Consider the following 25,686-nt stretch of genomic DNA (forward strand, 5'->3'; position numbering starts at 1 on the left):
AAGGATGAATTTCATTCAAGCACATCCATCACATGTTCATCCTTCTTAATATTACTTAGCATGCAGGAGATTATAGGCATTAAATTCATTCTTCTTAAAAGTGGGGCTTAAACTCTCCCTGTATATTTGCATACATACGTACTTGCATTTAGCTCAAGGATGATAGTCATTTAAGAGCATTCATCAAAAATTCATCATTTCAAAGGATTTTCAGCATGCAGCAAATATAGGCATTTAGCACATACTGGCATGACATATTGCATTTCGTTTTAATACACGATAGCCAATCAAGGCTATACTCCAAAGGTAATGCAATAAGGGATTAATTATGAGTATGACACAATTCAAAAAATACACAATGAGTGTGTACAATACGAAGCCTCCCCCTAAGGTCATGCAATTGCTCATAGTTACATGGACTTCGAATATTATAACATGATGATTGGCCATTTGGGTCCTTCATGAAGTTGATATCCCAAGGTTAGGACTGAATGGTATCCATGAACTAAGTTCATCCTGAGACACAAAAAAAAATGTGTACATGTCTTCAAAATATCTAGCGGTTTGGATTTTACATGTATTGACCTATTCAATTATCTAGCATCCTAGGAAATGAGCATGAAGACTATGCATGTTTTTCAGTTTGGCGCATACTATTTTAAAATTCAACATGCACCAACTAGTTATTTAATTATTTTGCATGCATTATAAAAATAATCATAAAGTTCACCTAGTGGGCATTTTATCATAATCTATTCTAGTACATGGCCTCATTTTTGGCAAAACATTCTACCGAAATTTTGGCAGCATGCCGTCTGTAAATAGGACATTTTCCCATTTTTTTCATGTACCTAATACCTGATACGTTCAAGCAAACAATTCAAAATTCAGTTTAAACATGTGAGAACCTATATCTTCTACCAGCATGCAATTCACAATGTACTGCATTAGCTATGCAGTTGGTATTCCATATCAAGCATGCTTTCAGTAGATACATCAATAGATCAAATAAAATATAAACTATCCATATGAAGATATAATCATTTGGCAAGTAATGGATAATGGCATTCAGCGCAAAGCTGTTATTACAATTAACTATCCATTAAAGAGTTTAAACATCTCACAATATACGGATAGTAATTAGCAGTTCAAAAATAAATTCTTTGCTCCCCCTCCGTTTATGTAGCCAAATAATTTTATATTCAATCAATAATATTTGGCATAACTAATATTTTCTAATATGGGAAGAGCTTATGAATTCCTTAGACTAAATTTATCATTTAAAAATGATTTATCATTAAAGCTCAATGATGAGTTTAGGATTAAACATTATATAGCAAAAGATCAATTTCCTAAAGCTCATTACACTGTAATGGACAAAATAGTACGCTATATTTAAAATATTTGTGCTACAACACATATAGCATCATTTCACAAATTAAAACCATTGTCCATTTGAAGGGGATTTTCAACCAAAATCATTCTACAGCCAATCTTGTTATATAATAGCCGATCATAATGATATTTATTTATATTAAGTATAGATTGAACATAACACTTTAATTTTCATATTGGCTTGTCTTTCCTATGGTTCTCAAGATGATAATAGTGTATACAAAAATTTAGAATTTTAATCACACACACTATTTAAGCATTTAAAGCAATATACCCTTTTTTTTTTAAAAAAATATCCTAATATCTTATGAGTATTAACAAGGATCTATTTTGAGCATCTCATAAGATAGCATGCAGTCATAATTAAATTCACATGATTCATAAAAAATGTAATACAAAACAAACAGTATGAATCATTGGGTGAAATTTTCAATAAATTAGAAGGAGAATTGCTCATTCTTAGTTGTTTAAGTTCATAGTGGCTTACTTCTCTCTTTTGATTTTACTATATTTTTCAGATATTCCCAAAAACCTTAGCACTACAACAAGACATGAACTTTTCAAGAACATTAGTAGCTAAGGCACAGTAAAAATATGCACGGCACACAAATGATATGTATTAAAATATATGTCATGCAAATTCAATTCATTTTCAGAATTTGGGAAACATTTCATTTTAAAAATCATTTTCAATGGGATATGACTTTCTGTACGAAGCACATTCCAAAACCTCTAATCAATCGATTTTACAACAACATTTTCAATAAATAAATAGTAAAATCTATATAGTGAAAACAATGGAGGATTTGCAAAGTGTTGACCCTCAAAATTGGGATACACTGAAAAATTTAGCCGTTGCGATCTTTAGCATAAGCGGTTAAGCCTTTTGCAACGAGACTTTGATACCAATTGTTGGAATTGGTGTGATCCCAAGAGGGGGGGGGGGGTGAATTGAGTTTTAAAATTTTTTTGGCTAATTAAACATTTATGCCAATTCACCACAGATCATATCCCATTTTTCACATGTGTAAGTAAATTAATAAAACAATAAAAGCATACATATACATGAAACATATCTCATTTAAAATAGAGGTGTGCATGCAAATAATTATAATGACAAATGAAAGCATACACATGCAGAAATTAAAGAAACGAGATAGAGAGAGAAAGTGAAATACAGATTTGTTATCGAGGTTCGGACAAACTAGACTATGTCCCCGCTTTGGACATACCCCCCAAGGATTAAACTATCCCTGCTTACTTAAACTGACGGAGCAGAAGCCGTTACAACCTTTCCTCACGGGGCTAGGTAAATCCCATTTCAATTACAAGGCTGAGCCCAACTTGTCTCACTTACAGGGCCGAGGTTCCCCAGTTTAATTTTCGGGCTGAACCAAACCGGTCTCACTTACAGGGTCGAGACTCTCCAGTTCAATTAATGGGATGAACCCAACCGGTACAATAAAATCATTTTTGTACATAAAAATGTTTCTGAAACATACAAGCAGAAATGTACACGTTTAAGTTTTAAATACATGCACTCTCTAATATGATATGAAATTGTGCTCAGTAGAGTAAGGGTGCTATCAAATAATTTTGCACAAATAAAATATATATAAAAAATGAGTATTATTGTTCTTCTAAAAAATATGTTTGCAAATAAAGAATATTTGGAGAATTTAGAAATTTAAGCTCAAGAAAATATTTGTGGTGTTAATAATTTTCTCCCAAAAATATTTATCAAAGAAATAACCATGAGAAAACCTAAACAAATACTTTCAACAATGTTTTTCAAAGATAAAAGCTATGTGAGAGTAAAAGCAAATAAAATGTCCTAAATAAAATACTCTCCTCAAAAATGATTTTGAAATAAATGCATGAAAGAGAGTTGGAGAGATTTGTATAAAAGATTTGGCCTAAAAGAATGATTTTAACAATAAAAAACGTTTTGGGAGAACTTTGATTAACAATGGATTAGAGAGAAAATTTGGGGTAATCAAAGTTGCTAATCAAAGCAAATGAGGGGGTATTTATAGATTTTACGAAAATTATGATCGTTTGGGACACGCTCGGTATTTTGGAAAAGTTTAATTGAAAGTTAATGACGTTTTAGCTCTTTTAAAAAATTCCAACTTGAGAGTTTCGGTCGACCATATTAAAGGTTCGGTTGACCATATCACTAAGTTCGGTTGACCGTGACATTTTTGAACTGAGGTTTTGGTCGACCGTATTAAGATGATTTTGAACCCTCTGAGGTTCGGTCGACCAGGGCATGTTCGATTGACCAAATTTTGATGTTCGGTCAACTAGATCAAATTTCAACTAAAGAGTTCAGTCGACCAGAGCTTTGGGAAATACCCACGTGTCAGTTCGGTCAACCGTGCGGTGCAAGGTCATTTTAAAAGTGGTTGACCGAATAGTCAACTGTTGACCCTGGAAGGTTCGGTCGACCGAAGCTTCTATGTGGGTTCGAGTTCAGTCGACCCAACACACTTGAAGTGTGTATTTAAGTCCTGATTTGAGTTTAAAGTTACGTGCAAGGACCTAGGGTCTATCTAAGGTCAAGAATATTTAATTTAGCCTAAAAAACTTGGCGTCGGTTGACCGAAGCCTTAAAGTCTGTCTATGGTCATTACTGAGCATTCAAACATATCATGCAAATGTATGCATTATTACAGACAAAAATAATAAAACTTAACTGCATTACAAATACAAATCAAATATGTCTTCTTCTTTTGGTCTGAAGAATCCATGGAATACGCCAAGTTTAAAGACCTGTTCATATACTAAATACACACATAAGATACTTGTGTTTGTCAACATCAAAATAGAGACCGGCCTCAAAAAGCCAACAGCTACATTGAAACCATAGTAGGAATAATTAGAGGCGCCAACCTTGCACTTGCAGCCTAGTCCCTTCTCTCTTCTTCATTTTATTTTGTCAATTTCTTTATGTTTTTCATCCATTTTCAAGCTTCCTTGGAGCTCTAGACCTCGTCTATGTGAATAACTTTCAAATGGAGTTGGAATGGGCTTCTCTACTTTGTCTATCCCAAAATAAACTCGTAAGAAAGATCTAAATACTAGAAATGCATTTATCATTTTTTTTTTTTTGTCTGCAAATTACCCTAAAAAAGATATTTACAAGAAAAGGATTTTAATGGATTCAAGTTTAGCTTTATATAGTAGGTTGGTGTCTTGTGCTCAAACTCCGCCTGTGATGCATGTAATGTCCTAATATTTTCACACAGAACCGGTCCCAAGCTTGGGTAGAGGAGGAGGGTTGTGTTAGGTAGCTGATGGCTAGCGTAAAACTTGTCAGATCATTATGATATAAATCCTTACCAATCATTTTCTAGGATGTCCCCTAGGAGCGAAGCATGCACTTATACCACCTGAGTGTTGTGAAAAGTGGGCGAGGGTGGGTTGGGTTGTTGCCCTGAAGCGACGTGCACTATTGGTGCCCAAATTTGGTGTCAAATATGTGAGAGTTTTGACATCATTTTGGACGTGGGTAGGTAAAGAAGTTAGTTCAGGAGACTAGGATTAGATTGACAAATTGGAATATAGGGACATTTACGGGTAAAAGCATGGAAATTGTGGACATAATGATTAGGAGAGAAATTAACCTTATTTGCCTTCAAGAAACTAAGTGGAGAAAGTTAGAGAAATTGATAAATTAGGATTTAAACTTTGATACACTGGAAAAGAAAAATAAAAGAATTGGGTAGGAATTATTGTAGACAAAAATTTTAAAAGATAGTGTTATAGATGTTAAAAGAGTAGGAGATAGAATTATAAAAAATTAAAAATCAAGGTGATTTTAGGCCAGGAGATAAGGAATATCATTAGTGCTTATGCTCCTCAATTAGGGTTAGTAGAAAACCTTAAGAGACAATTTTGGGAAGATATTATATAAGACATATTAGGAACTGAGAAAACATTCATAGGAGCATATCTAAATGTACAATTTGGAACGAATAATAAAGGTTATTAGAAGATACATGGAGGTTATGAATGATATGATTAAATAATTTATTTAACACAATTATAAAAAATAATTTATTTAACACAATTATAAAAACTAAGAAAATGTCAGATGAATGTAGGAAAAACTCCTATATACAAAAATAAAGGAGATATTCAAAAATTGTAATAACTATCATGGAATTAAACTTATGAGTCATATAATGAAACTGTGGGAAAGGGTAGTTGAATAAAGATTAAGGCTAGAAATGAAGGTCTTAGAAAATCAAGTTGGTTTCTATGCTTGGGAGATCTATTACAGAAGCTATACATCTTTTAAGAAGATCAATGGAAGAGGGACTTGCATATGGTATTTATTGACTTAGAGAAAGTATATGATAGAGTACCTCGGGAAGTTCCATGGTGGGTTTTAGGAAAAAAGGGTGCTTGTAGTTGGTATACTGATGTTATTAAGGATATGTACGATGGAATAATGTCTAGTGTTAGGATTATAGGTGGAGAGACTAGATAATTTCCAAACACAATAGGTGTACATCAAGGATCTGCTTTGAATCCTTATCTTTTTGCTTTAGTGATGAATCAATTGACTACGAGTATCCAAAATGAGGTTCCATGGTGTATGTTGTTTATAGATGATATTGTCTTGATTGATGAAACTAGGGGTGTATTTGAGTCGAGTTGAGTCAAGTCGACACAGTGCAATACTCGAACTCGACTCGATAGCAAAAAATTGAGCTCAAAACTCAACTCAAAATCGATTGAGCCTAATATTACTTGGAACTCAAACTCGGCTCGTTAAACATTTTCTTAAACTTGAGCTAGACTCGATTGATTCGGGCTGAATTGAGCTCGAGCTTGGGCCAGCATTTATGATATAAAACAATCCTCAATTGAATTATTATATGTTGGACTCCTATTTGTTCTCAAACTTAAACTCGATAATAAATTAGAAAAATACTATTTAAGCATAATAAAGATGTTCAATTATGATGATAAAAATACCAGTCATAATAATCTCAATTTGCCTAATGCGAACAAAGCAACAAGACAATTAAAGTATGGATGCAAATTGCAACTAAAATGTAATATCCAAATTGGCAAGAACCCAATGTACAGATAGTTTAATACAATTAATTAAATAGAAAAATATTATGAAATATGCTGCTTCAATTCCTCTTGATCTTCATCATCCACTTGTGTAGTCTAACCACTTTTCTCTTTCCCCGTAGCAATAACCTGAAATGATAACAAATAATATAACTACAATTTTTGACATTTAACTTGTGAGTAAGTACAAAAATAATAGTTAGCCTGGAAAACAAAAAATGAGAGAACTTAAGTCATATTATGTTATTACTAGTGAAATAAAAATGACTATGAGTTCTAATTCTAAACATTTTAAGATCATTAATGTTTTGTAATTTTCATGATAGAAGAAAAACAAAGAAAATGAGTTCATATGAAATTGATACCTCAACTAACAATAACACTAAGGAATAGGCAAAATGATCTCTTTAGGTTGTTGCTCTTTGTTGACTGCAAAGAAATGAAAATAAATTAATAAACTAAAAGATTCATGTTTGATGTAAACATTTAAGAATAAAAATGGAAGTCCCTAATCTTACTGTTTTTTTTCTTCACTCCATGGAGATTGCGAAGCCAATCCATTGCACAAAGTTACCCTTAAACAGTTTTTGGAGTCGAGGAAGAATGATATGGATCAATCACTCTGCCACCGACACTGAATGTTGCCTCTGAAGCCACTGTGGTGATAGGAATGGCCAAGATATCTGCTGCCATCTTTGACAAGACACGATATTTTAAATTATTTACCTTCCACCACTCTAATAAATGTCCTTGAATCACCTTCACACATGTAACACCCCTTTTCTAAATAAATATCTAAATCAGATTTTTTGTGGCTGAATAGTTTCAACCCTCCTAAAAAATTGCATAAATCTTGACCACCCAAGAGGAAGCATGTCCACTTTCAATTCCAACAGATGAAGAGCTAGACACATTGTTTTCACCACTCTGCTCGCCACAAACTGTATTTTGCATACTCGAATATTCCCCCATGAATCTCATACAATGCTTGTTTACTTTTGATATATTCGCTTGAGCTTCATTTTCAGGAAGCATTTTTGGAAAAGTAAATTCAATAGCCCTCATCTTACATCTTGAATCCAAAACAACAGCTATAGCCATCAACAAATTACATTCACCCTAATATTTATCAAACTTCTCTTTCATTTTTGTTGCTATTGCTTTAATGATCCAATCATCAGATTCTGACTTTATATCCAACAACACTTTCACTGTATCTACTTCATTAAGAAACAAGTTTGCAGTTGGAGAGTCAGTACCTGAAATGATGTCTGTGGCAACACTAAACACTCCTAAGATTTCACAAACTTTCTCAATCTTTTCCCAATCTTCTCTACTTGGACAACAAATATACCCAGGCTCTCTATCTTGAAATCTAGGAAACACCTCTTTAAACTTAATTGCAGAAACCAACATATCATAAGTTGAATTCTAATGTGTTTTACAATCAAGAATCAACTTACGATGTGGCCATTGTAGTTGTTGCACAATCTCAAGGAACATTTTAATCCTCATCTTACTTCCATTGATGTAGTTCACACTTTCCTGAACATATTCAATGATTTCTTTATTCTCTTGAAGACCATATTGAATCATAATATTTAAAATGTGAGCACAACATCGAACATGAAACATTTTACCCCCACAAACTCACCTTTTAGTTCTTGAGACTGTATCCTTCAAGATTCGAATAGAAGAATCATTGGCACTGGCATTGTCTACCGAAATAGTATAGATCTGTAAAAAGTAAAAACATAGAAGAAGATAATTTTATGTTAAGACTCACAGGATAAAGATTTTATGTCTAAACATAGTAGAAAATTAATTTTTATAAATTAATATTTGAAGCTTACTTTGTTTTCAATTTCCCATTCTGTCAAACACTTGTAAATTGCATCAGCTATCTCAATACCACGAGGAGGAGGGGGTAAGTGAACAAAGTTGAGAACACGCTTTTGCAACCTCCAATTAGATTCAATAAAATGTCCTATGAGAACCATGTACTCAAATCTTTTTAGGTTTGGAGTGCCACAAATCAGTTGTCAAACTTACTTTGTGTGTATCTATTTTTACATTTGTGAAGGGATTTGTCTAAGGTTGATTTCAAGCTTCTTCAAGAACATCTCTGTTGAATGTGAAACTACTGTAGGATAGAGAACTGAATTAGGTATTCTATAATTAATGGTTATTGGCGAATGTGTCTTTGGAGTTTGGATGTGCAATAGTTTTATGGTTAATGGCGAATGTGCCTTTTTAGTTTTAATGTGTGCTGGGGACTAGAGGAGCTTTTGCAGTGCGCATGCATACTATGCTAATTTGGCAAATTTCTTAGGAAATTGCTGGTTTAATTTATTATTTGGTATGGTTTTGTTATTTTATAGTCTAATCGTCAATAGAACATAGTTCCCTCAAGTTTCTTGCTTGAGCTAGTTTTAGTTGAATATCATCTTATTTACCAGTAATAGTAAAAAAATTCTTTGATTATCAAATGGATTGTTTTTACTTTTCAGAAAAAAAAAAAGGAGCAAAACTAGAGAGGTACCACTCAAAAGCACCTAGTACAAAATGAATTCTAGGAGATCAAGTGCTTCTTTAATTTGAGTATGTGTTTGTTGATCATAAAATTAAATGCTGCTTTGTATTTATGCAAATGTTCGTGGACACATGCAATAATAACGAACAATTGATTATATTTTCACTAATATACATTGTAATATATATATATATATATATATATATATGCATATGCATGTTGTTTTGTTTTAATTTTTTTAATACATTTTTAAGGAGCTTTTTGTATTTGTATACTTTAATTATTAAGTTGGGCTTATGCTTTTTATATATCAAAATAAATTTTATTTTTATATTATTAAATACGTACGCCTGCATTTCCAATAAATGCAAGAGGCTCAAAGGGAGTGATAAACTATTTTGTGCATATATATATTCTTGCAATAGATTCATGCAAACATGTTTTGAACTAGATATATATATCCTTTTTTCTTATGATTATTCTATCCTTTTAATTGACTGATGGGCTACTTTCAAGAATAAAATTTTAGACAATTAAACAGTTCTTAAATGGATGAACACTTGGGCACTTGCATAGCAATGATTCTTCGTTGTTCAAATTTAAATAAAATTGAACAATCCAATGCATTTCCCTTTATTATGATTGTGAGTAATTGTCTGATTTCATTTGTTGCCATCTGAAATATATGGTACATTAAACTCCTTTTATTATGATAGTGAGTACTATTTTTTCTTCGTTTTCATGATAGACATGTCATCTGCAGCACTAGGCCTATCTTACACTCCAAATGACTCTAGATCTAGAAGTGAGTCAGTTGCCCACCAAATCTTGTTAGATGAGGAAATTGAGGTAGAAGATAAGTTAGAAAATGAAAATAATGAAACTACCATTGAGGGTGATGCGGCTAATGCTAATGAAAATACAACTCAAGATTGTGATGAGGAGGAGGATGATAATCCGTTTGGAAGTAGAAAGAGACTAAAGACATCTTAACTGTGGCAGGAATTTAAAGAAAATTATATGCCTGATGGTACTAAAAAAGTGGAATGCATCCATTGTCACCTCACGCTTAAGATCTTAGCAACAAAAAGCACAACTCATTTTGGGGTCTCCTAAAAACATGTATTAAGTGAAGACTTTTTCTAAAGCAACAAATTAAGATTAACTTTATGCTATCTGAATCAACTAGAGATAAGGGGATAGTGGAAGGAGTTAGTGCTTTACATGATGGCAAGTTTGACATGGGAAATATGAGGGAGGGTACAGCACATTAGATACTCATGCATGAGCATCTGTTTTCAATTTTGGAAGAGGAAGGTTTTAAGTTTTAACATGATGCAAAAGCGTGGAATGCTTGAATGGCAAAATATTTCACGTCAAACTTGTAGAAATGATTGTTTTATAGTGTATGGCATTGAGAAGAAATAATTGAAATCATTGTTGAAGAATGTTAGATTATGTTTGGAAATTGTTTGAATTTAGATTTCCATGAATTTAAAATAAAATCAATATAATTTACTATGTTTTATCTGAATTCATAGAAATCCAAATCCAAGATCCATTCCATGCCCCAAAATGGCATGTAAGGGAAGAGATGGAGGTAGAGGGCATGGAAACATAATCACTTGTCTACATTATTGTAGCACTGGAAACAAGCTAATTTTACCACCTAAGCATGCCAAACACACAAGGGCAGTAAGGGGGAGACTACAAAGACTACACAAACTTTAAGCAGAACCTAACATGTCCCAAAGAGATTCTTAAACAAAAAAATATGTAGAGCATAAAATGACTATGAAAAATGGAAAGCAAAAACAAATACCAAGCAAATAATACCTCTTTTGATTAGCAGCACGCAAAAACAACAGGAGAGCCATGAGAATATGAACTAACAAAAAGGAAAAAGCACACAGTGATACCAACACCACAATGGAAAGTAGTAGCATTAATACAACACTGAACTGATAATGCATATCTGCATATCACTCCATATTCCAGTTGAACCATCATTAATTATGCAAGGGTGAATTAGCAGCACAATAACCATTAAACCATTAATTATTTTTTGAGACATGGATTATTAATAGGTTTTATAAAAAATGTTAGGGTGTTATGAGGGACTTCGTTGTTCTAGTTCTACCCACTTACCGCCTGCAGTTTCATTTTTGGAAGAGACTTATCTGGTCTAAAAGTAGACATGAACCTAGCATTACAACATTTTTCATCCTAGTGCACAGAAAGATCATTGAAATGATACACGCATAAATTGAAAGAAAATGCAGCCTTCACATCATAATAGAGCAATAAAACTATGGATTAACATTTGAATATTGTCAACCTGCATGCATTCGAAGCCGTGTATAAATTTGATTTTCCTTTTATCTTTGTGTATATCGAAATTTACATGTACATTTCAACTGTACAACAATAATACAACACCTACACACCCTTTTGTTTTTTGAGAAAATTTCAACATGATTTTATGATTTTGACCTCAGTTGTTGCCTTATTGGAAGAGCAGACGGCTCTACCAAAAGAAGTTGTGAGATAAAAGCAGAAGAAAATGCTAACTGCAAAATGGCAGAAGGTTGCTGACTTGCTTGAGCCGTCGTCAGTGGAGCGGCTTCATCCCTAGAGGGTGGAGGCCACTAGTTTCAGAACGTTGCGGCCTTGCGGGTGGCTGGTAGTGGTGGGTGTGGGCAGCGGGTGGCTTGGCGCAGGTGAAGCGGCAATTGGAGAACAAAGTAGCTGAAGCTTGCGACTTGTGAAACCCTAAAAATCTAAATCCCTAAGCAGCTTAAGGCCTCTAGCCTCCTTACCCTTTACCTTCATTTCCTTTTTCTTTAAGTTAAAACTTAAAAATATAATATATAACTTTTTAATATAATATTATTATTTTATATATGTATATATAACATTGATTAAGCTCGCGAGCTCATGAGTTAAGTATATAAAAACTTGAACTCGACTCGATAGGAGACTCGAGCTACTCGACTCGAGCTTGAACTCGAACCCAGTCGAGTTGAGGCGAGTTCTGGATTTAGCCGAGCTCGAGTAGCTTGATTCGCTTACAACCCTAGATGAAATTAAGGATGGAATAGAATCTAAGTTACAATTATGGAGAGAAGCTCTAGAATCTAGAGGCTTTACGATAAGTAGAAATAAGACAATATATGAAATGTAGTTTCAGTAATAGGAGGAATATTGGAGACAATGTTAAACTTGATGATGAAGAAATCAATAGCATTAGTAGATTTCAATACCTTGGATCTATTATACAAGTAGAGGGTGAAATTGAAGAGGATGTAATGCATAGAGTTAAAGTAGGTTGGGTAAAATGGAGAAGTACTTCAAGTGTGCTTTGTGATCGTAGAATACCTTTAAAATTAAAAGGGAAGTTTTATAGGACAGTTGTAAGACCAGCTATGCTATATGGATCAGAATGTTGGGCGACTGAGAAACAACATATCCAAAAAGTAAAAGTTGCTGAGATGCGAATGCTTAGATGAATGAGTGGTATTAGATTAAAAGATAAATTAAGAAATGAACATATGTGTGGTAAGTCAGGCGTAGCTCCTGCAGAAGATAAGATAAGTGAGGAGGACTCAAATGGTTTGGGCATTTGTAATTTAGGCCACATATTGTGCTAGTGGGAAAGAGTGAGTGAGTTATTGTGAGGGATAGTAGTAGGGGTAAGGGTAGACCTAAAATAACTTGGAATGAGATAGTAAGGATTTGATTGCCCTGAATTTGTCGAAAGAAATTGTCCATGATTGCATAAATTGGCAGAAAATGATTCATATAGCTGACCCCACCTAGTGGGACTTAAGGCTTGGTTTTTTTGTTGTTGTTGTTGTAGAATGATGTTGTGAAATTTTGAAAGACTCTTTTGTTTCTTAGAATTTCAAAGAAAATTTAGGGCTTGAAAATCAACTTGTCGAAGAGTGATTTAGTAGGAATCAATCTGTGGTGTAGTTTTTTAGAGACTTTTAGACCTTTAGCATATATCCTGGTCTTCCTCTTGGGGGTAATCCTCTTTTTGATGCTCTTGGGATCCTGTGATTGAGAGAGTGGGCAATATATTGGAGGGTTGGAAGAAGGCTTGCCTTTCAATAGGGGGTACAATCATGCTTATTAGTGCTTCCCTTGCCGACATCCCCATTTATTTTCTATCACTTTTCAAATTGCCTTCTTGGGTGGCTAGGAAGTTGGAAAGATATCGGGGAGAATAAGAGGGATCACTTGGTTAGTTGGGATGCTGTTAGGAGGCCTACAAGTTTGAGGGGTGTCTGGTGGTAATGTGGTTCCTAAAAACATCTCTTTAATTGGGAAATGGTTAGGAGGTTTCCTTCAGAACCTATTTCCTTATGGCATAAAGTAATAAAGATGAATCACTTAGTGCCTAAAAGTAATTCTAATATCTGTCCTACATAGGAAATTTCTTTTCTTTCCTTTATTTTCCCCCATAGACCCAAACAAATTCAAGGATTCTTGTTTCTTCAGCTTTAAAATCATGAAGAAGCAATAAAGATTTTATGGGTTGAGAAATCTTGTTTCTTCAATATTCTTGGATTTTGAAAATTGAATTTAGATTGAATAATTCTTGCAATCCCTCGTTGCTTAAATATTCTTCGATTGATTTTCGTTAGCAGCATCAAATTTCTTATGGCAAAGGGTACATATTGTAGTATTTTTCAAGCGGTTGTCATTTCCTTTTTAGTTTTAGTCACCGGTGAGATCCTCTCCTCTCTTGTTGTTTTTCTTCTTATTACTATTATTAAAAAATGTCTAATAGTTGGTTAGTAGTGGAGATTTTGTGTTTATGATTTGTAGGCTTAGTGTATGCACTTTTTGTGTTTTTCATTTGCAAGTTTTGGAATATACAAAATTTTTCAAAAAGTACTATTGCATGGTTTTTTAATTGTAGTCTAGCTTGATTCACACTCAAAATTGTATGCTTAATTTTTTTTTTAAAATGCATTTGTATTAAAAATTGTGTTTGTGATTTCTACTTGTTGTAGGGTGTGATTTAGAAAATTGTCTACGTGGAAAAAGAAAAAGGAAATGCAAATGTGTACTTCACTTGTGTAACACAAATTCTTTCTACACAATGCCGGTCCCAAGCCCGAATAAAGGAGAAGGGTTGTGTTAGGTAGCTGACAACTAGCGTAAAACTTTGTCTGATCTTATTATCATGAATTCTTACCAAATTCACCTAGGTCAACAAAATAGACCGGGTCAATATAGAAGGGAGAGGATAAATAAGTTAGCACAATAAATTAGGATTAGATTAGCAACTTGGAATATAAGAACTTTTACGGGAAAAGTATGGAAATATTGGAAATAATGTTTAGGAAGAAAATTAACTTAATTTGCCTTCAAGAGGCGAAATGGGTAGGAGAGAAAGCTAGAGAAATTGAAAAATCAGGATTTAAACTTTGGTACATTGGTATAGACAAACATAAAAACGGGGTGGGTATTATTATAGACAAAGACCTAAAAGATAATGCTGTAAATGTTAAAAGAATAGGGGATAGGATCATTAAAATCGGGATAGCTTTAGGCTTGGAGTTAGTGAACGTTATTAGTGCGTATGCTCCCCAAATAGAATTAGCAAAAAATATTAAAAGGCAATTTTGGATGTTATTTTACTAGGGATGCCTTTGTCCGAAAATACATTCATAGGAGCTGATTTGAATGGTCACATTGGGAAGGAAAATATATGATATGAGAGGATACATGGAGGCCACAAATATGGAGAAAAATGAGGCCGGTGATACAATCTTAGATTTTGCCATGTCCTACGGTTTGGTTATATTGAATACTTGTTGTATAAAAGAGAAGGACATATAATAACCTAAAAGAGAAGAACACTTAATAACCTTCAAGAGTGGGTATAATAAAAGCCAAATAGGTTTCTTCTCAACTAAGAATGGGGATCATCTATCTTGTAAGGATTGTAAAGTTATTCTAGGCGAAAGTTTGGCTACACAACATAGAGTCTTAGTATTAGATATAAATATTAAAACTGGATGAGTAGGAGTAGCATAAATCAACGCAAAAAAATTAGATGGTGGAACTTGAAAGGAGATAATAAAGTAAAATTTAAAGATAAAATAAGAAAAGAGTATGATTGGACAGTAGGGGATAAGGTTGATGAAAATATTGTTTGGAAAAGAATGACAAATTCTATCGCAAGGATAACAAAAGAGGTTTTAGGTAAGTCCAAAGGAAGATACTTGGACAGTAAAGAAAGTTGGTGGTGGAATCAAGAAGTCCAAAAAGCCATTAAGACAAAAAGAAATTGGTATAAAATATGGCAAAATTGTAGAAATATAGAAAATCTTGAAAAATATAAAGAAGCAAGAAAAAAATGCAAAAAAAACTATTAGTGAAACTAAACATAGAGCTTATGTTACTTTATATGCTAAATTAGATACAAAAGAAGGCGAAAAATACATTTATAAACTTGCTAGAGCTAGAGAAAGAAAATGCAAAGATTTAGATATGTCAAATGTATAAAGGACAAGAATGATACTGTCTTACTTAGAGAAGAAGACATAAAAAGAGGTGGTGAAGATACTTTGATGAGTTGTTTAATGAAAACCAAAATGAAAGATTGAACTTAGATGTGAAAAATAAGGAGAAGTGATGAGAATCAATAAGCACCATGGAAGGATCCATTATATGTTTCAGTTGGGCCTATCATCAGAGCGAGATCCAAGAAGATCAAAGAAATACTTCACGGGCTGATTCAAGATATTTGGGCTTATTCAAAAATGGGGCACTCCAAGTTTGGCCCAAAGAAAGATGAAGACTCACTAAACTTAATTCAAGTTTGTGATGGAGCTAATCTTGCTTAATGGCCTTAATCTCCTTATTAATAATTGTGTGCTTCAAATATGGGATTTGACTTAAAGGTGTATTGCAAGGCAACTTAGCTTGCATAAGTTTTTAGTAAGTTGTGAGTCATTAATGTGTCTAGTAATTTGGTATATTTAATGTCCTTGTCGCCCATGTTTGTATGGGAATTGCTAAGTATTTAATGTTCTTGTCTCCCATGTTTGTGTGGGAATTGTTAAGTGTTTAATGTCCTTGTCTCCCATACTAGCTATATATATCTCACCATTGTAAGAAGGAATAGGATTAAATAAAAATGTGAGGCTTTGAGGCTTTGTTTCTTCTTGGTTCTTTTGAAGAACTTTTTGAACTTATCGGGATTTCCCGTGGCGTTCACCAACGACTTATCAAACGGTTTTCCACCACCGTTTGTGGCATCTTCCTTATACCAAGATTAGTGTTTCGCACTAAACAACGGGTTGAGGTCGTATATACCAAAATTCTTGTTTGTCGTAAACAACAGGTCGAGGTCTACCACTCATATCTATTCAAAAATCTGAATTTTAGCTTTCTTGGGCAAGCATTCCAACATTGTTTGCTGGGTCTCAACATGTGTCGATTGAGGTTCGCATCAAGAAGGCTAAAAGTAGATGATTTATTCGCAAAATTAGAGTCCTTGAAGTTGAGATGACATTAAAAAAGATGAATAATGGGAAATCTATAGGACTAGATAAAATATCAATTGAAGTTTGGAAATGTTTAGGGGATAAAAGAATTGTTTAATTAACTATCTATTCAACACTATTATAAAAACCAAGAAAATGCCAGAAGAATGGAGGAAAAGTACGTTAGTACCTGTGTACAAAAACAAAGGCGATATTCAAAACTTTAATAACTATCATGGAATTAAGATTGTAAGTCATATGATGAAATTATGGGAAAGGGCAATTGAACATAGAAAAAGATTAGAAACGAACATTTTAGAAAATCAATTTGGTTTTATTCTTTGGAGATCAACAACAGAAGCTATTTATCTTTTAAGAAGTTTAATGGAAAAATTTAGGGAAAAGAAGAGGGACTTGCATATTGTTTTTATTGACCTAGAGAAAGCTTATGATGGAGTACCTAGGGAAGGTCTTTCATGGATCTTAGAAAAGAAGGGAGTTTGTAGTAGATATACGGAAGTTATTAAGGATATGTATCATAGAGTAGTGACAAGCGCTAGGACTGTAGGAGGTGAATCTAGAAATTTTCCAATCACAATAAGCGTACGTCAAGGTTCTACTTTGAGTCCTTATTTTTTACTTTAGCAATTAACTAAGAATATATCCAAAATGAGATTCCTTGATGTATGTTGTTTGCAGATGATATCGTGTTGATTGATGATAGTAGGAGCGGAGTGGAATCTAAGCTAGAACTTTGGAGAGCCACATTAGAGTGTAAAGAGTTTAGGATAAGTAGTAATAAGACAGAATATATGAAATGTAATTTCAGTAATGTGAGGAGTAGCAATAGAGAGAAGATTAAACTTTATAATCAAGAGGCCAATATCACCGATAGATTTAGATATCTTGGATCTATTAAGAAGCTGAAGAGGAAATTAAAGAGGATGTAGTACATAGAATGGATAAAATGGAGTGTGCCATGTGTGTTGTGTGATCGTAGAATACCCTTAAAATTAAAAGGAAAGTTTATAGGATGACTATATGGCTAGCTATGCTTTATGGTTTAGAATGTTGGGCAACTAAGAAACAACATATACCGGAAATAGAAGTTGCTGAGATGTGAATGTTTAGGTGGATGGTGGTTTAACGTTAAAAGATAAAGTAAGAAATGAATATATCCGCAATAATTTAGGCATAGCACCGGTTGAAAACAAGGTAAGGGAGGGGCAACTTAGATGGTTTGGGCATTTGAAACGTAGGCCTAGTAGAGCACTTGTAAGGGGAAGTGAATTAGTTATTGTGTGTGGAATGAAAAGGGGTAGTGGTTGGCCTAAAATAACTTAGAATGAGGTAGTGAGGAAAGATTTCTTAGCCTTTAATCTAATAGAGGAAAAAGCTCTTGATCGGGTGATTTGGTGGAAAAATATTCATGTTGCCGACCCCACCTAGTAAAACTTAAGGCTTGTTGTTGTTGTTGTATAAAGTAATAAAGAATAAATATGAATTGCACAAGAATGGGTGGGATTCCAAAAGAAGTGGCAATGCTACGACTCATGCAAATTGTTGGAAGTTTGTTTCATAGGTAGCTTGTCTTTTCTTTCCATTCACTCATTTCAAAGCAGGGATAGGGGATAAAATTCGTTTCTAGGAGGATATTTAAATTGGTGGCTCTTCAGTGGAGCTGTTGGTGCTGTGTTTGTTTAGACTTTCCGTAGTTCATGAGGCACCAATTTCAGCTTCTATTTCCGCACGCATCTGTGTCCCCGGGGGGGGGGGGGGGGGAAGTTGCTCTCTCTCTTGAGGTTTCCATTTTTTTAGTAGTTCCAATGAAAGAGAAGTTGATAAATTAACTTTTTTGTTGGGTGTGTTGCCTTCTTTCTTGCCAAAATTGTGGGGGGAGACAAGGCTTTGGATTAGGGACAATTGGGGGTTTTTCTCTTTAAAATATTTTTACTCTAATCTTTCTAAATGCACGAATCCCAGCCCTTTTGTTTTAGACAAAGTTGTTAGGAAAGCAAAGGTTCCATTTAAAGTTCGGGCTTTCATATGGACTCTCATTCTCATTAAGATCAATACAATTGATGTGTTACAGATAAGGAGGCCTTACAAAGCACTGTCCAGACATTTATATGCTGTGCAGCGGATCAAATGAGACTTCTAGCCATTTATTCCTTCATTGTAAGGTGGCAAGATACATGTGGAACAATCTTTTTTTTTTTCTGTTGAGAGGAGTGGGTGGCTGTGGAATTTATTTTTGATTTTCTGAAGGCGAAGTTGAGGTTTTGGGAATAATAAAACTGGAAGGAATTTTTGGGTCTGCAGTTTTTACAGTGCTGTGGGTGCTATGGCTTGAAAGGAATGCTAGAATTTCCAGAGATAAGAAGACCTCTCCATCATTACTTTGGGAGAAAGTTATTTTTTATGCCTCATTCTGGGCACATTCCTTTGGGTTTTTTAAGAGTCTAATGCTGTCTGATGTCCAAGGAGATTGGAAGACAGATTTAATGTAATATTGTTTTTGTCCAATAATTCTATGTTTTTACCGAGAGCATTTCTTATCCTTCATTCATTGTAAATATTTCTTTCATTAATAGATTTGTTTCATAATAAAAAATAAAGTTATCACTTCGATGCCTAAAATGGTAGTGAGCCAAAATGGGGTGTCTGCAGAGAGTTACCCATCAAAGGCGTTCTTACGTAGGTCAAAGGCAGCTCTTTGTGCTCTGTGATCGTAGAATTCCCTTAAAATTGAAAGGGAAGTTTTATAGGACAGCTATAAGACCAGCTATGCTATATGGATTGGAATGTTGGTTGACGAAGAAACATAATATCCAAAAAGTAAAAGTTGCTGAGATGAGAATGCTTAGATGGATGAGTGGTATAACATTGATAGATAAATTAAGGAATGAACATATTTGTGGTAAATTAGGTGTAGCTCCTATAGAAGATAAGATAAGGGAGGGACGACTTGGATGGTATGGACACTTGCAACGTAGGTCACATAGTGCACCTGTGAGGAAGAGTGACTTAGTTACTGTGGGGGGCAGTAGAAGGGGTAGGGGTAGGGGGTAGACTTAAAATAGCTTAGGAGGAGATAGTGAGTAAGGATTTAATACATGGTTTTAAATAAAGAACGCGGCCGTTATGTAATGCCGTTACGTAGGTTTTTTGGGTTATCGATACCATTACACACCGTGAAATTGGTGGGAAGAAAAATCACAGTTGTAGCAGCCGTTATGGATCGCGACCGTTACGTAAAGGCCGCTACGGCCTTTACGTAACCGCTACGGGACTGTTACACTAAAAAGTCATTTTATTTTTTACTTTTTCTTCTCACTTTTTCCCTCTCTTTCATATATCATTCTCAATATACCTAGTGGCAAGAGGGGGAAAAGATTATAACGAGGATGACAATGATACAAAATTTACTATTTCTTTAAATACTAACAATAGATGCATTAATTAATAGTTTGAAAATACTAACTTGTTAGGAAAATATTTTGTTTTGATAATATTAGTAATGTGATATTTATGTTCTATATTTTTCAACTTCAACCTTCTTTCTTTTCTAGCTATTTTTATATTTGTATTATTTGCATATCTTATGTATCTAATAGATTATTGGAATGTATAATGTATTTTGTTTTATTAATTAATTTAGCACACATAAGAATTTATCATAGATAAGAACAATGAGAAGTATAAATACGCACACACACGTAATTTTTCTATCAATGATGGTTTAAAACAAATGTAAACTTGTTGCCCTTACCAAATAACTTAGTTACATGGACTAAAGGATCCAAAATACACTAAAACTCTTTCTAAGAAGGACTAAAAGTTTAAAACATGTAAGTACACTAATATGCACAAGGTTGTGCGTGCTTCAAAAAAATTCACAGCCGTTACACCCGCTTCCCGTTATCTAACATCCGCTACTCCCACTTCCCGTTACACCCATTACCGTTATGTTACGCTACCCGCTACCATGATTTAAAACCATGATTTAATATCCTTGAATCTATCAAAAGAAATGGTCCATGATCGCATAAATTGGGGGAAAAGAATTCATATAGCTGACCCCACCTAGTGGGACTAAGGCTTGGTTTTGTTGTTGTCAAAGGCAGCTCCTTTTCTTTTCTGATGAGCAAGTCAAAGGCCATTCCTTAGTGTTACATGAGGCATAGCTGGAGACACTGCAAGAATTTAAACCGTAACCTACAAAGTTCGAATTATGCATATTACCTCTAAAACCTCAATCTGAAAAATTTGCAAAATAGTTGAAGCCTTCTGAAATCCTCTCAAATGTCCTTCGAAAAAATGAATAATGTTGTCAGCAAATTGTAAAAAAGAGACAAAGGCCTCATCCCCATGAACACTGAAGACCCACCAGAAATCATTGGATGCACCCGTAGTCAACATTCTGTTAAGAAAATCTACAACCAAGGTAAACAAAAAGGGAGATGACTAATTACCTGGCCTTGAAGCTTTAAACCAAGGTTTAGGCTGGACCATAAATCATCACTGAGTAAGGAGAAGAAAAAAACAGCCACTACTCCACTTCCTCCATTTAGCTTCTATTTGGAATGTCTTAATTATGAGAAGTACTAAAATTAAGTACTCATGTCTATAAGTACTTTTTTCATAAATTACTTCTGCAAACTATTTTCTTTTCAAAGGAAAATAAGTATTTTTTGAAATTTTTTTTTCTAAAAAAATTACGTATTTGAAGTACTTATAATAAGTAATCCTAGACTACTTTTAGATAAGTACTTTGTTCAGAAAAGTACTTCTATATAAGTGGTTCCAAACAGTCCCTAATTAGAGGCTAAATCTGCCCTAGATCCTATCTCAGAAGCCCCACCCCATCATATGCATTCTTAAAGACTAGAAAATGAGGACAAGTAGGAAATCATCACTCCCCTTCCTGTTGCCTTGTCATTTTAATCTTTTTTTCATTGTAGTGTTGTTCGTACAATTTAATTGTTTACCATTAGGCTGACCATTAGCAACCATTGAACTAGGAGAAACAATCATTCCACTTCCTCTATTTTAAGCCTAAATCCATCCAGAATCCTATCTAAAAAAACACCAAACTGCTCTATTGTACACCTTAAATATTCGAATGGGGACAGGAAGGACCATGCATTAACCCATACCTTTTCATCTTTCTCCTTCTAATGATGTTCCCCAAGCATAATTATTTACGGTTTTAAAATGTGGAGACTATGAATAAATGATGTTGACACAGCCTGAACAACTGTATGATGTTAGCAATTTATTTATTTATTTTTGCAGGTCTGTTAATATGCGTATATGCACACACACAAACACATGTTAAGATGATTGTTCTGACACTGGTTTCATACTTATAATTTCCTTGTATCCCTCGACTTAAATTTTAGATGTAAATATACTTTTATAATCATGCTGTTATTGTTCAACTTTTGATGATTTGTATTGCATCTTTTCTGGAACTGCCTTTGTTTTCTCATTTTAAGCTTCTCATATCAATTATTGAGCATCTTCCATTATGATTTATATTTTTATGTGCTGAATATGAATCAGTTTTTTGCTCACCATGAACTTCTGCAGGGCTGTATTTTTATTGATAGGGATGGTAAACTTTTTCGGCACATTCTAAATTGGTTGAGGGATGGTGCAATTCCCAAGTTAAAAGATTCCGAATATTCAGAGCTTCTGTGGGAGGCAGAATATTATCAGCTTCTTGTAAACTATAATTTTTCCTGCTTAATTACGTTCTCTTTGCCTTGCTTTTGAAGTTCTACTGTAGGTATTGTTTGAGTTTGATTTAGCTAGAGCATGCCTTTAAATGATGACATGCTTTCCCAGCTTCTAAGAATGTGGTTAAGACTCGAATTGCATATGAATAATGTTCATTTTTCTTATTCGTCGGCTTCTTTATTCTTTTTTGGTCTTTTCTTGAAATTAAACAAGCTTGTCATTTAAATGCTGTGTGAAAAGAGGTTCAGATAAAGATGTCTAGGTTCTGTGAATCAAATGTTCTCCATTTAGAAAAAAATAGTTTGATCATAATGCTTCTAATTCTATGGATAAAAGGTGAAAGTTGGATATAATTAGTATGTTATGATTGTTACATCCTTGGTTGAAGTGTTGGATGAGATTGCACAAGAAACTGTTAAAAAGAGAATGCAAACTTGAACAATACTGTCCTGTCATCATCATTTATGAGAATGCTGCATAAATTCCAGTATGGAGTCATGTGCCGCTGTGTCCTGACTGAATTTGTGCATCATGGTTGAGATAATTAACGTTTGCAGCACCAATTTTAGTTGCCTAGCCTTGCAACTCTATCCCCTTGAGGAGCCTTTTTGTTTGGGATGTAAATGGATCTGGATTGGTGGAGATCCTGCCAAATGCCCATCTCTAGGGGCAATCTGGGGGTTTATAAACGGATTTGGGGCAATAGTTGGGGAAAATTTTTACGGTCTCAGGTGGATTTGGGGCAGTAGATGGGAGTTGTAGATCCTCACTCCCAATTACCACACTGCTAGTAATTTGATCTGTCCTGAATATGAATAAAAATATAAGATTTACACACATCTATTTATATAGATATGCAACGACTATAATGTTCAAACCCAAAACAAAAGTTAAACTCAGGAAGAAGTGTATAAATGAAAAATGAGAAATGCCACTAAAATAAAAATTGAAATTTAATTCTATATTTGGCAGGTATTAGCAGCATTTAGGGCTGTAGTCGGAGCTTTAATGGAGGGTGGGGCTTTGAAAGATTCAGAGATGTTATATTACTTTTTCCCTGAAACAGATTCAGGGCAGTAGGTTGGGGGTGGGATAATTATTCAGGGTGGTGATGGTCATGGCCATCCTGCCCCATATCTGCTCTGTTTACATCCCTACTTTTTTATTTGCTGAGAATTTTCTTAAAATTTCATGGATATACGTGTGCTAGTTTTTATATCAATTCTGAAAAGGGTTTGACACAGTTGCGATTCTCGAGACCTTAATTTTTTAAATTCGTTATTTATCTTAATTCTGCAAGCTTACTGCTGCTATGGCATAGTGCATTCTCCTTCATTGGATGTGTGTGCATACTTTGATGCAAATTCCTTAATGAGGTGTATGCATTTGCACAATTATGGAACTATGGAAAACATTATTACCATTTTTCCCATGAGTTTATTTTTCCTTGAAAATTTTTGTTTATCAAAACAAAGTTCTAGCTGTATTCTGGTATTAGCACACTGCTAATGTCTTTCCACTTGGGGAGCTGTCATGAACTAGTCTCTTTACTTGGAAAAATTTTACATGGTTGATTTCAGGGATTGATTGGCGAAGTTAATGGTATTTTAAATAAGATGAAGGATGGTGATGCCTTGGATGCTGAACTTACACGTACTGATATAATCAAATGCATACAATCAGATAGAGTCAAACTTCGAGGGGTGAACCTTTCTGGGCTTCAGCTTTCTAAATTGGTATTATCCTCAGGCACTTGAAATTATTGTAACTGTCTGTTTATATAGTGCTCGTGCTACTGTATCTGTTTGAATTTGGATTCTTATGGAGTTTTCTGCTTTTATCTGCATTCATATTTGTGCTTCCCAGAAGTTGCTTACTTTGGGGAAGGGGTTATGTTGGCTGAGTGTAGGATGACAGAACGAATAGAAAATACTCTACTTGGTTTATATTACCTTGTTTTCCAAAGACTTTTGAAGATTAACCTGACTATTCTCCCAATTTGCAGTCCTAATATTTTTTTTAGATGTTAGATAATTGGCGATGCTTCTGTGTGTATTTCCCAATTTGTACTTCTAAATCTTTAATAATCAATGCAAGATTTATCACAAGCAATTAAGCTTTTTTCCACCATATAGAAGAATTTCCTTTGGGTGGTAAAAGATGCATGATAACAAATATCCATTGGATATGCTCTCCCCAACATGTTTCATTTAAAAAATATGCAGGACCTGTCATGCGTGGACTTCAGCTATGCATGTCTTAAAAATGTATTCTTCTCACGAGCGGACCTTCATAGTGCAAAATTCCGGGTATGTTTCTGTCTTAAAGAAATCTGGTACAATATTTCTGTTATGAATGATGACAATTGTTGTTTTATTTCATTTCATGCTATTTATTTTATTTTATTTTGTTTATTATAATTGGCCTTTGGACCCCAATCACATCTGATTATTTCCTCATCAAACTGTTCTATTCTTTTCATAGGATGTGGATGCTGAGGGTTCAATATTTCATCATGCAATTTTGCGTGAGTAAGACACTCATTGAAATACTACTTGGTTCTATTTTATTTTATTTTATTTTTTATTTTTCAGTGTACAGAGTATTGTTACTTAAGAATATATTTTAGATCCCTAACTTGGTCAAGCACTGCTTCTTAATCATTCCTGTTTCTTATTTAATTTCTGCATACTCCCTTGTTAATATTTGGTCTTGCCTAGGGAAGATGTGAATTTACCGGGGCAAATCTTCGTGGAGCTTTATTAGCTGCTGCTAATCTTCAGAGTGCAAATTTACAAGGCAAATTTTAATATTTTGATTTATTTTAAAATTTTTAAATTATTATAATGGCTTAATATTCTTTAGATGATTGTCTGACAAGTAGTACTGCTTGAGTTTATCGTATATGCTTGTTAGCTCTTTTTCCATGCATATTGCTTCATAATTTCTTGGCTTGGTTTTGTTCCTGACTCTTACAAATTGATGGAGTGACTTAGGAATTTAATTGTTTTTTTTATTTGAAATTAATGAAAATGTTAAGATTTAATATCACTGTTTTACTAATTTTTGTCCAAGAAGGATCCTGTGGCTGTACTCTGAGCCTGTTTCTTGTCTCTCAATTATCTGTTACAGCTAAGATTGATTGATTTTTTCTGTTCATTTCTTATATAAGTTGCATCCTAATATTTATAGCACCCATATCTGATCCTCTCTGTAGTAAAACTGTTATTTGAAATCAACATTTTTTTTTTCTTGTTGCAGATGCTTGTTTGATAGACTGCAGCTTCTGTGGTGCAGACCTGCGTTCTGCACATCTTCAGGTTTACTACCCATAAATTGTAAATTGTATTGTTCCCTCATCTTGGAATATTTTCGTTTGTTTCATTTAGGGTATTTTTGGTACAATGATATCTT

General features: G+C 34.0%; 1 protein-coding gene across 7 annotated transcripts in view; it reads left to right on the top strand.

Moving 5' to 3' along the window:
• LOC131143457 (FH protein interacting protein FIP2) overlaps positions 1-25,686 on the top strand; it is a 107,851-nt gene that overhangs the window by 23,983 nt on the left and 58,182 nt on the right. For 5 of the 7 annotated variants that reach the window (XR_009133498.1, XM_058091758.1, XM_058091760.1 and 2 more), the window contains exons 3-8: positions 22,123-22,257; positions 23,853-24,008; positions 24,498-24,581; positions 24,757-24,803; positions 24,998-25,071; positions 25,534-25,592. Coding sequence is in view for 5 of the 7 variants with exons in the window: in XM_058091758.1 (XP_057947741.1) it covers positions 22,123-22,257; positions 23,853-24,008; positions 24,498-24,581; positions 24,757-24,803; positions 24,998-25,071; positions 25,534-25,592 (555 nt within the window). In the remaining 2 variants the exon portion in view is untranslated. The remainder of the gene's footprint in view (positions 1-22,122; positions 22,258-23,852; positions 24,009-24,497; positions 24,582-24,756; positions 24,804-24,997; positions 25,072-25,533; positions 25,593-25,686) is intronic. The other 2 variants (XR_009133499.1, XM_058091761.1) reach the window with 1 other exon arrangement.

The sequence above is a fragment of the Malania oleifera genome, chromosome 11 (genome assembly GCF_029873635.1).
Source record: "Malania oleifera isolate guangnan ecotype guangnan chromosome 11, ASM2987363v1, whole genome shotgun sequence".
NCBI classification, from domain to species: Eukaryota; Viridiplantae; Streptophyta; class Magnoliopsida; order Santalales; family Ximeniaceae; genus Malania; species Malania oleifera.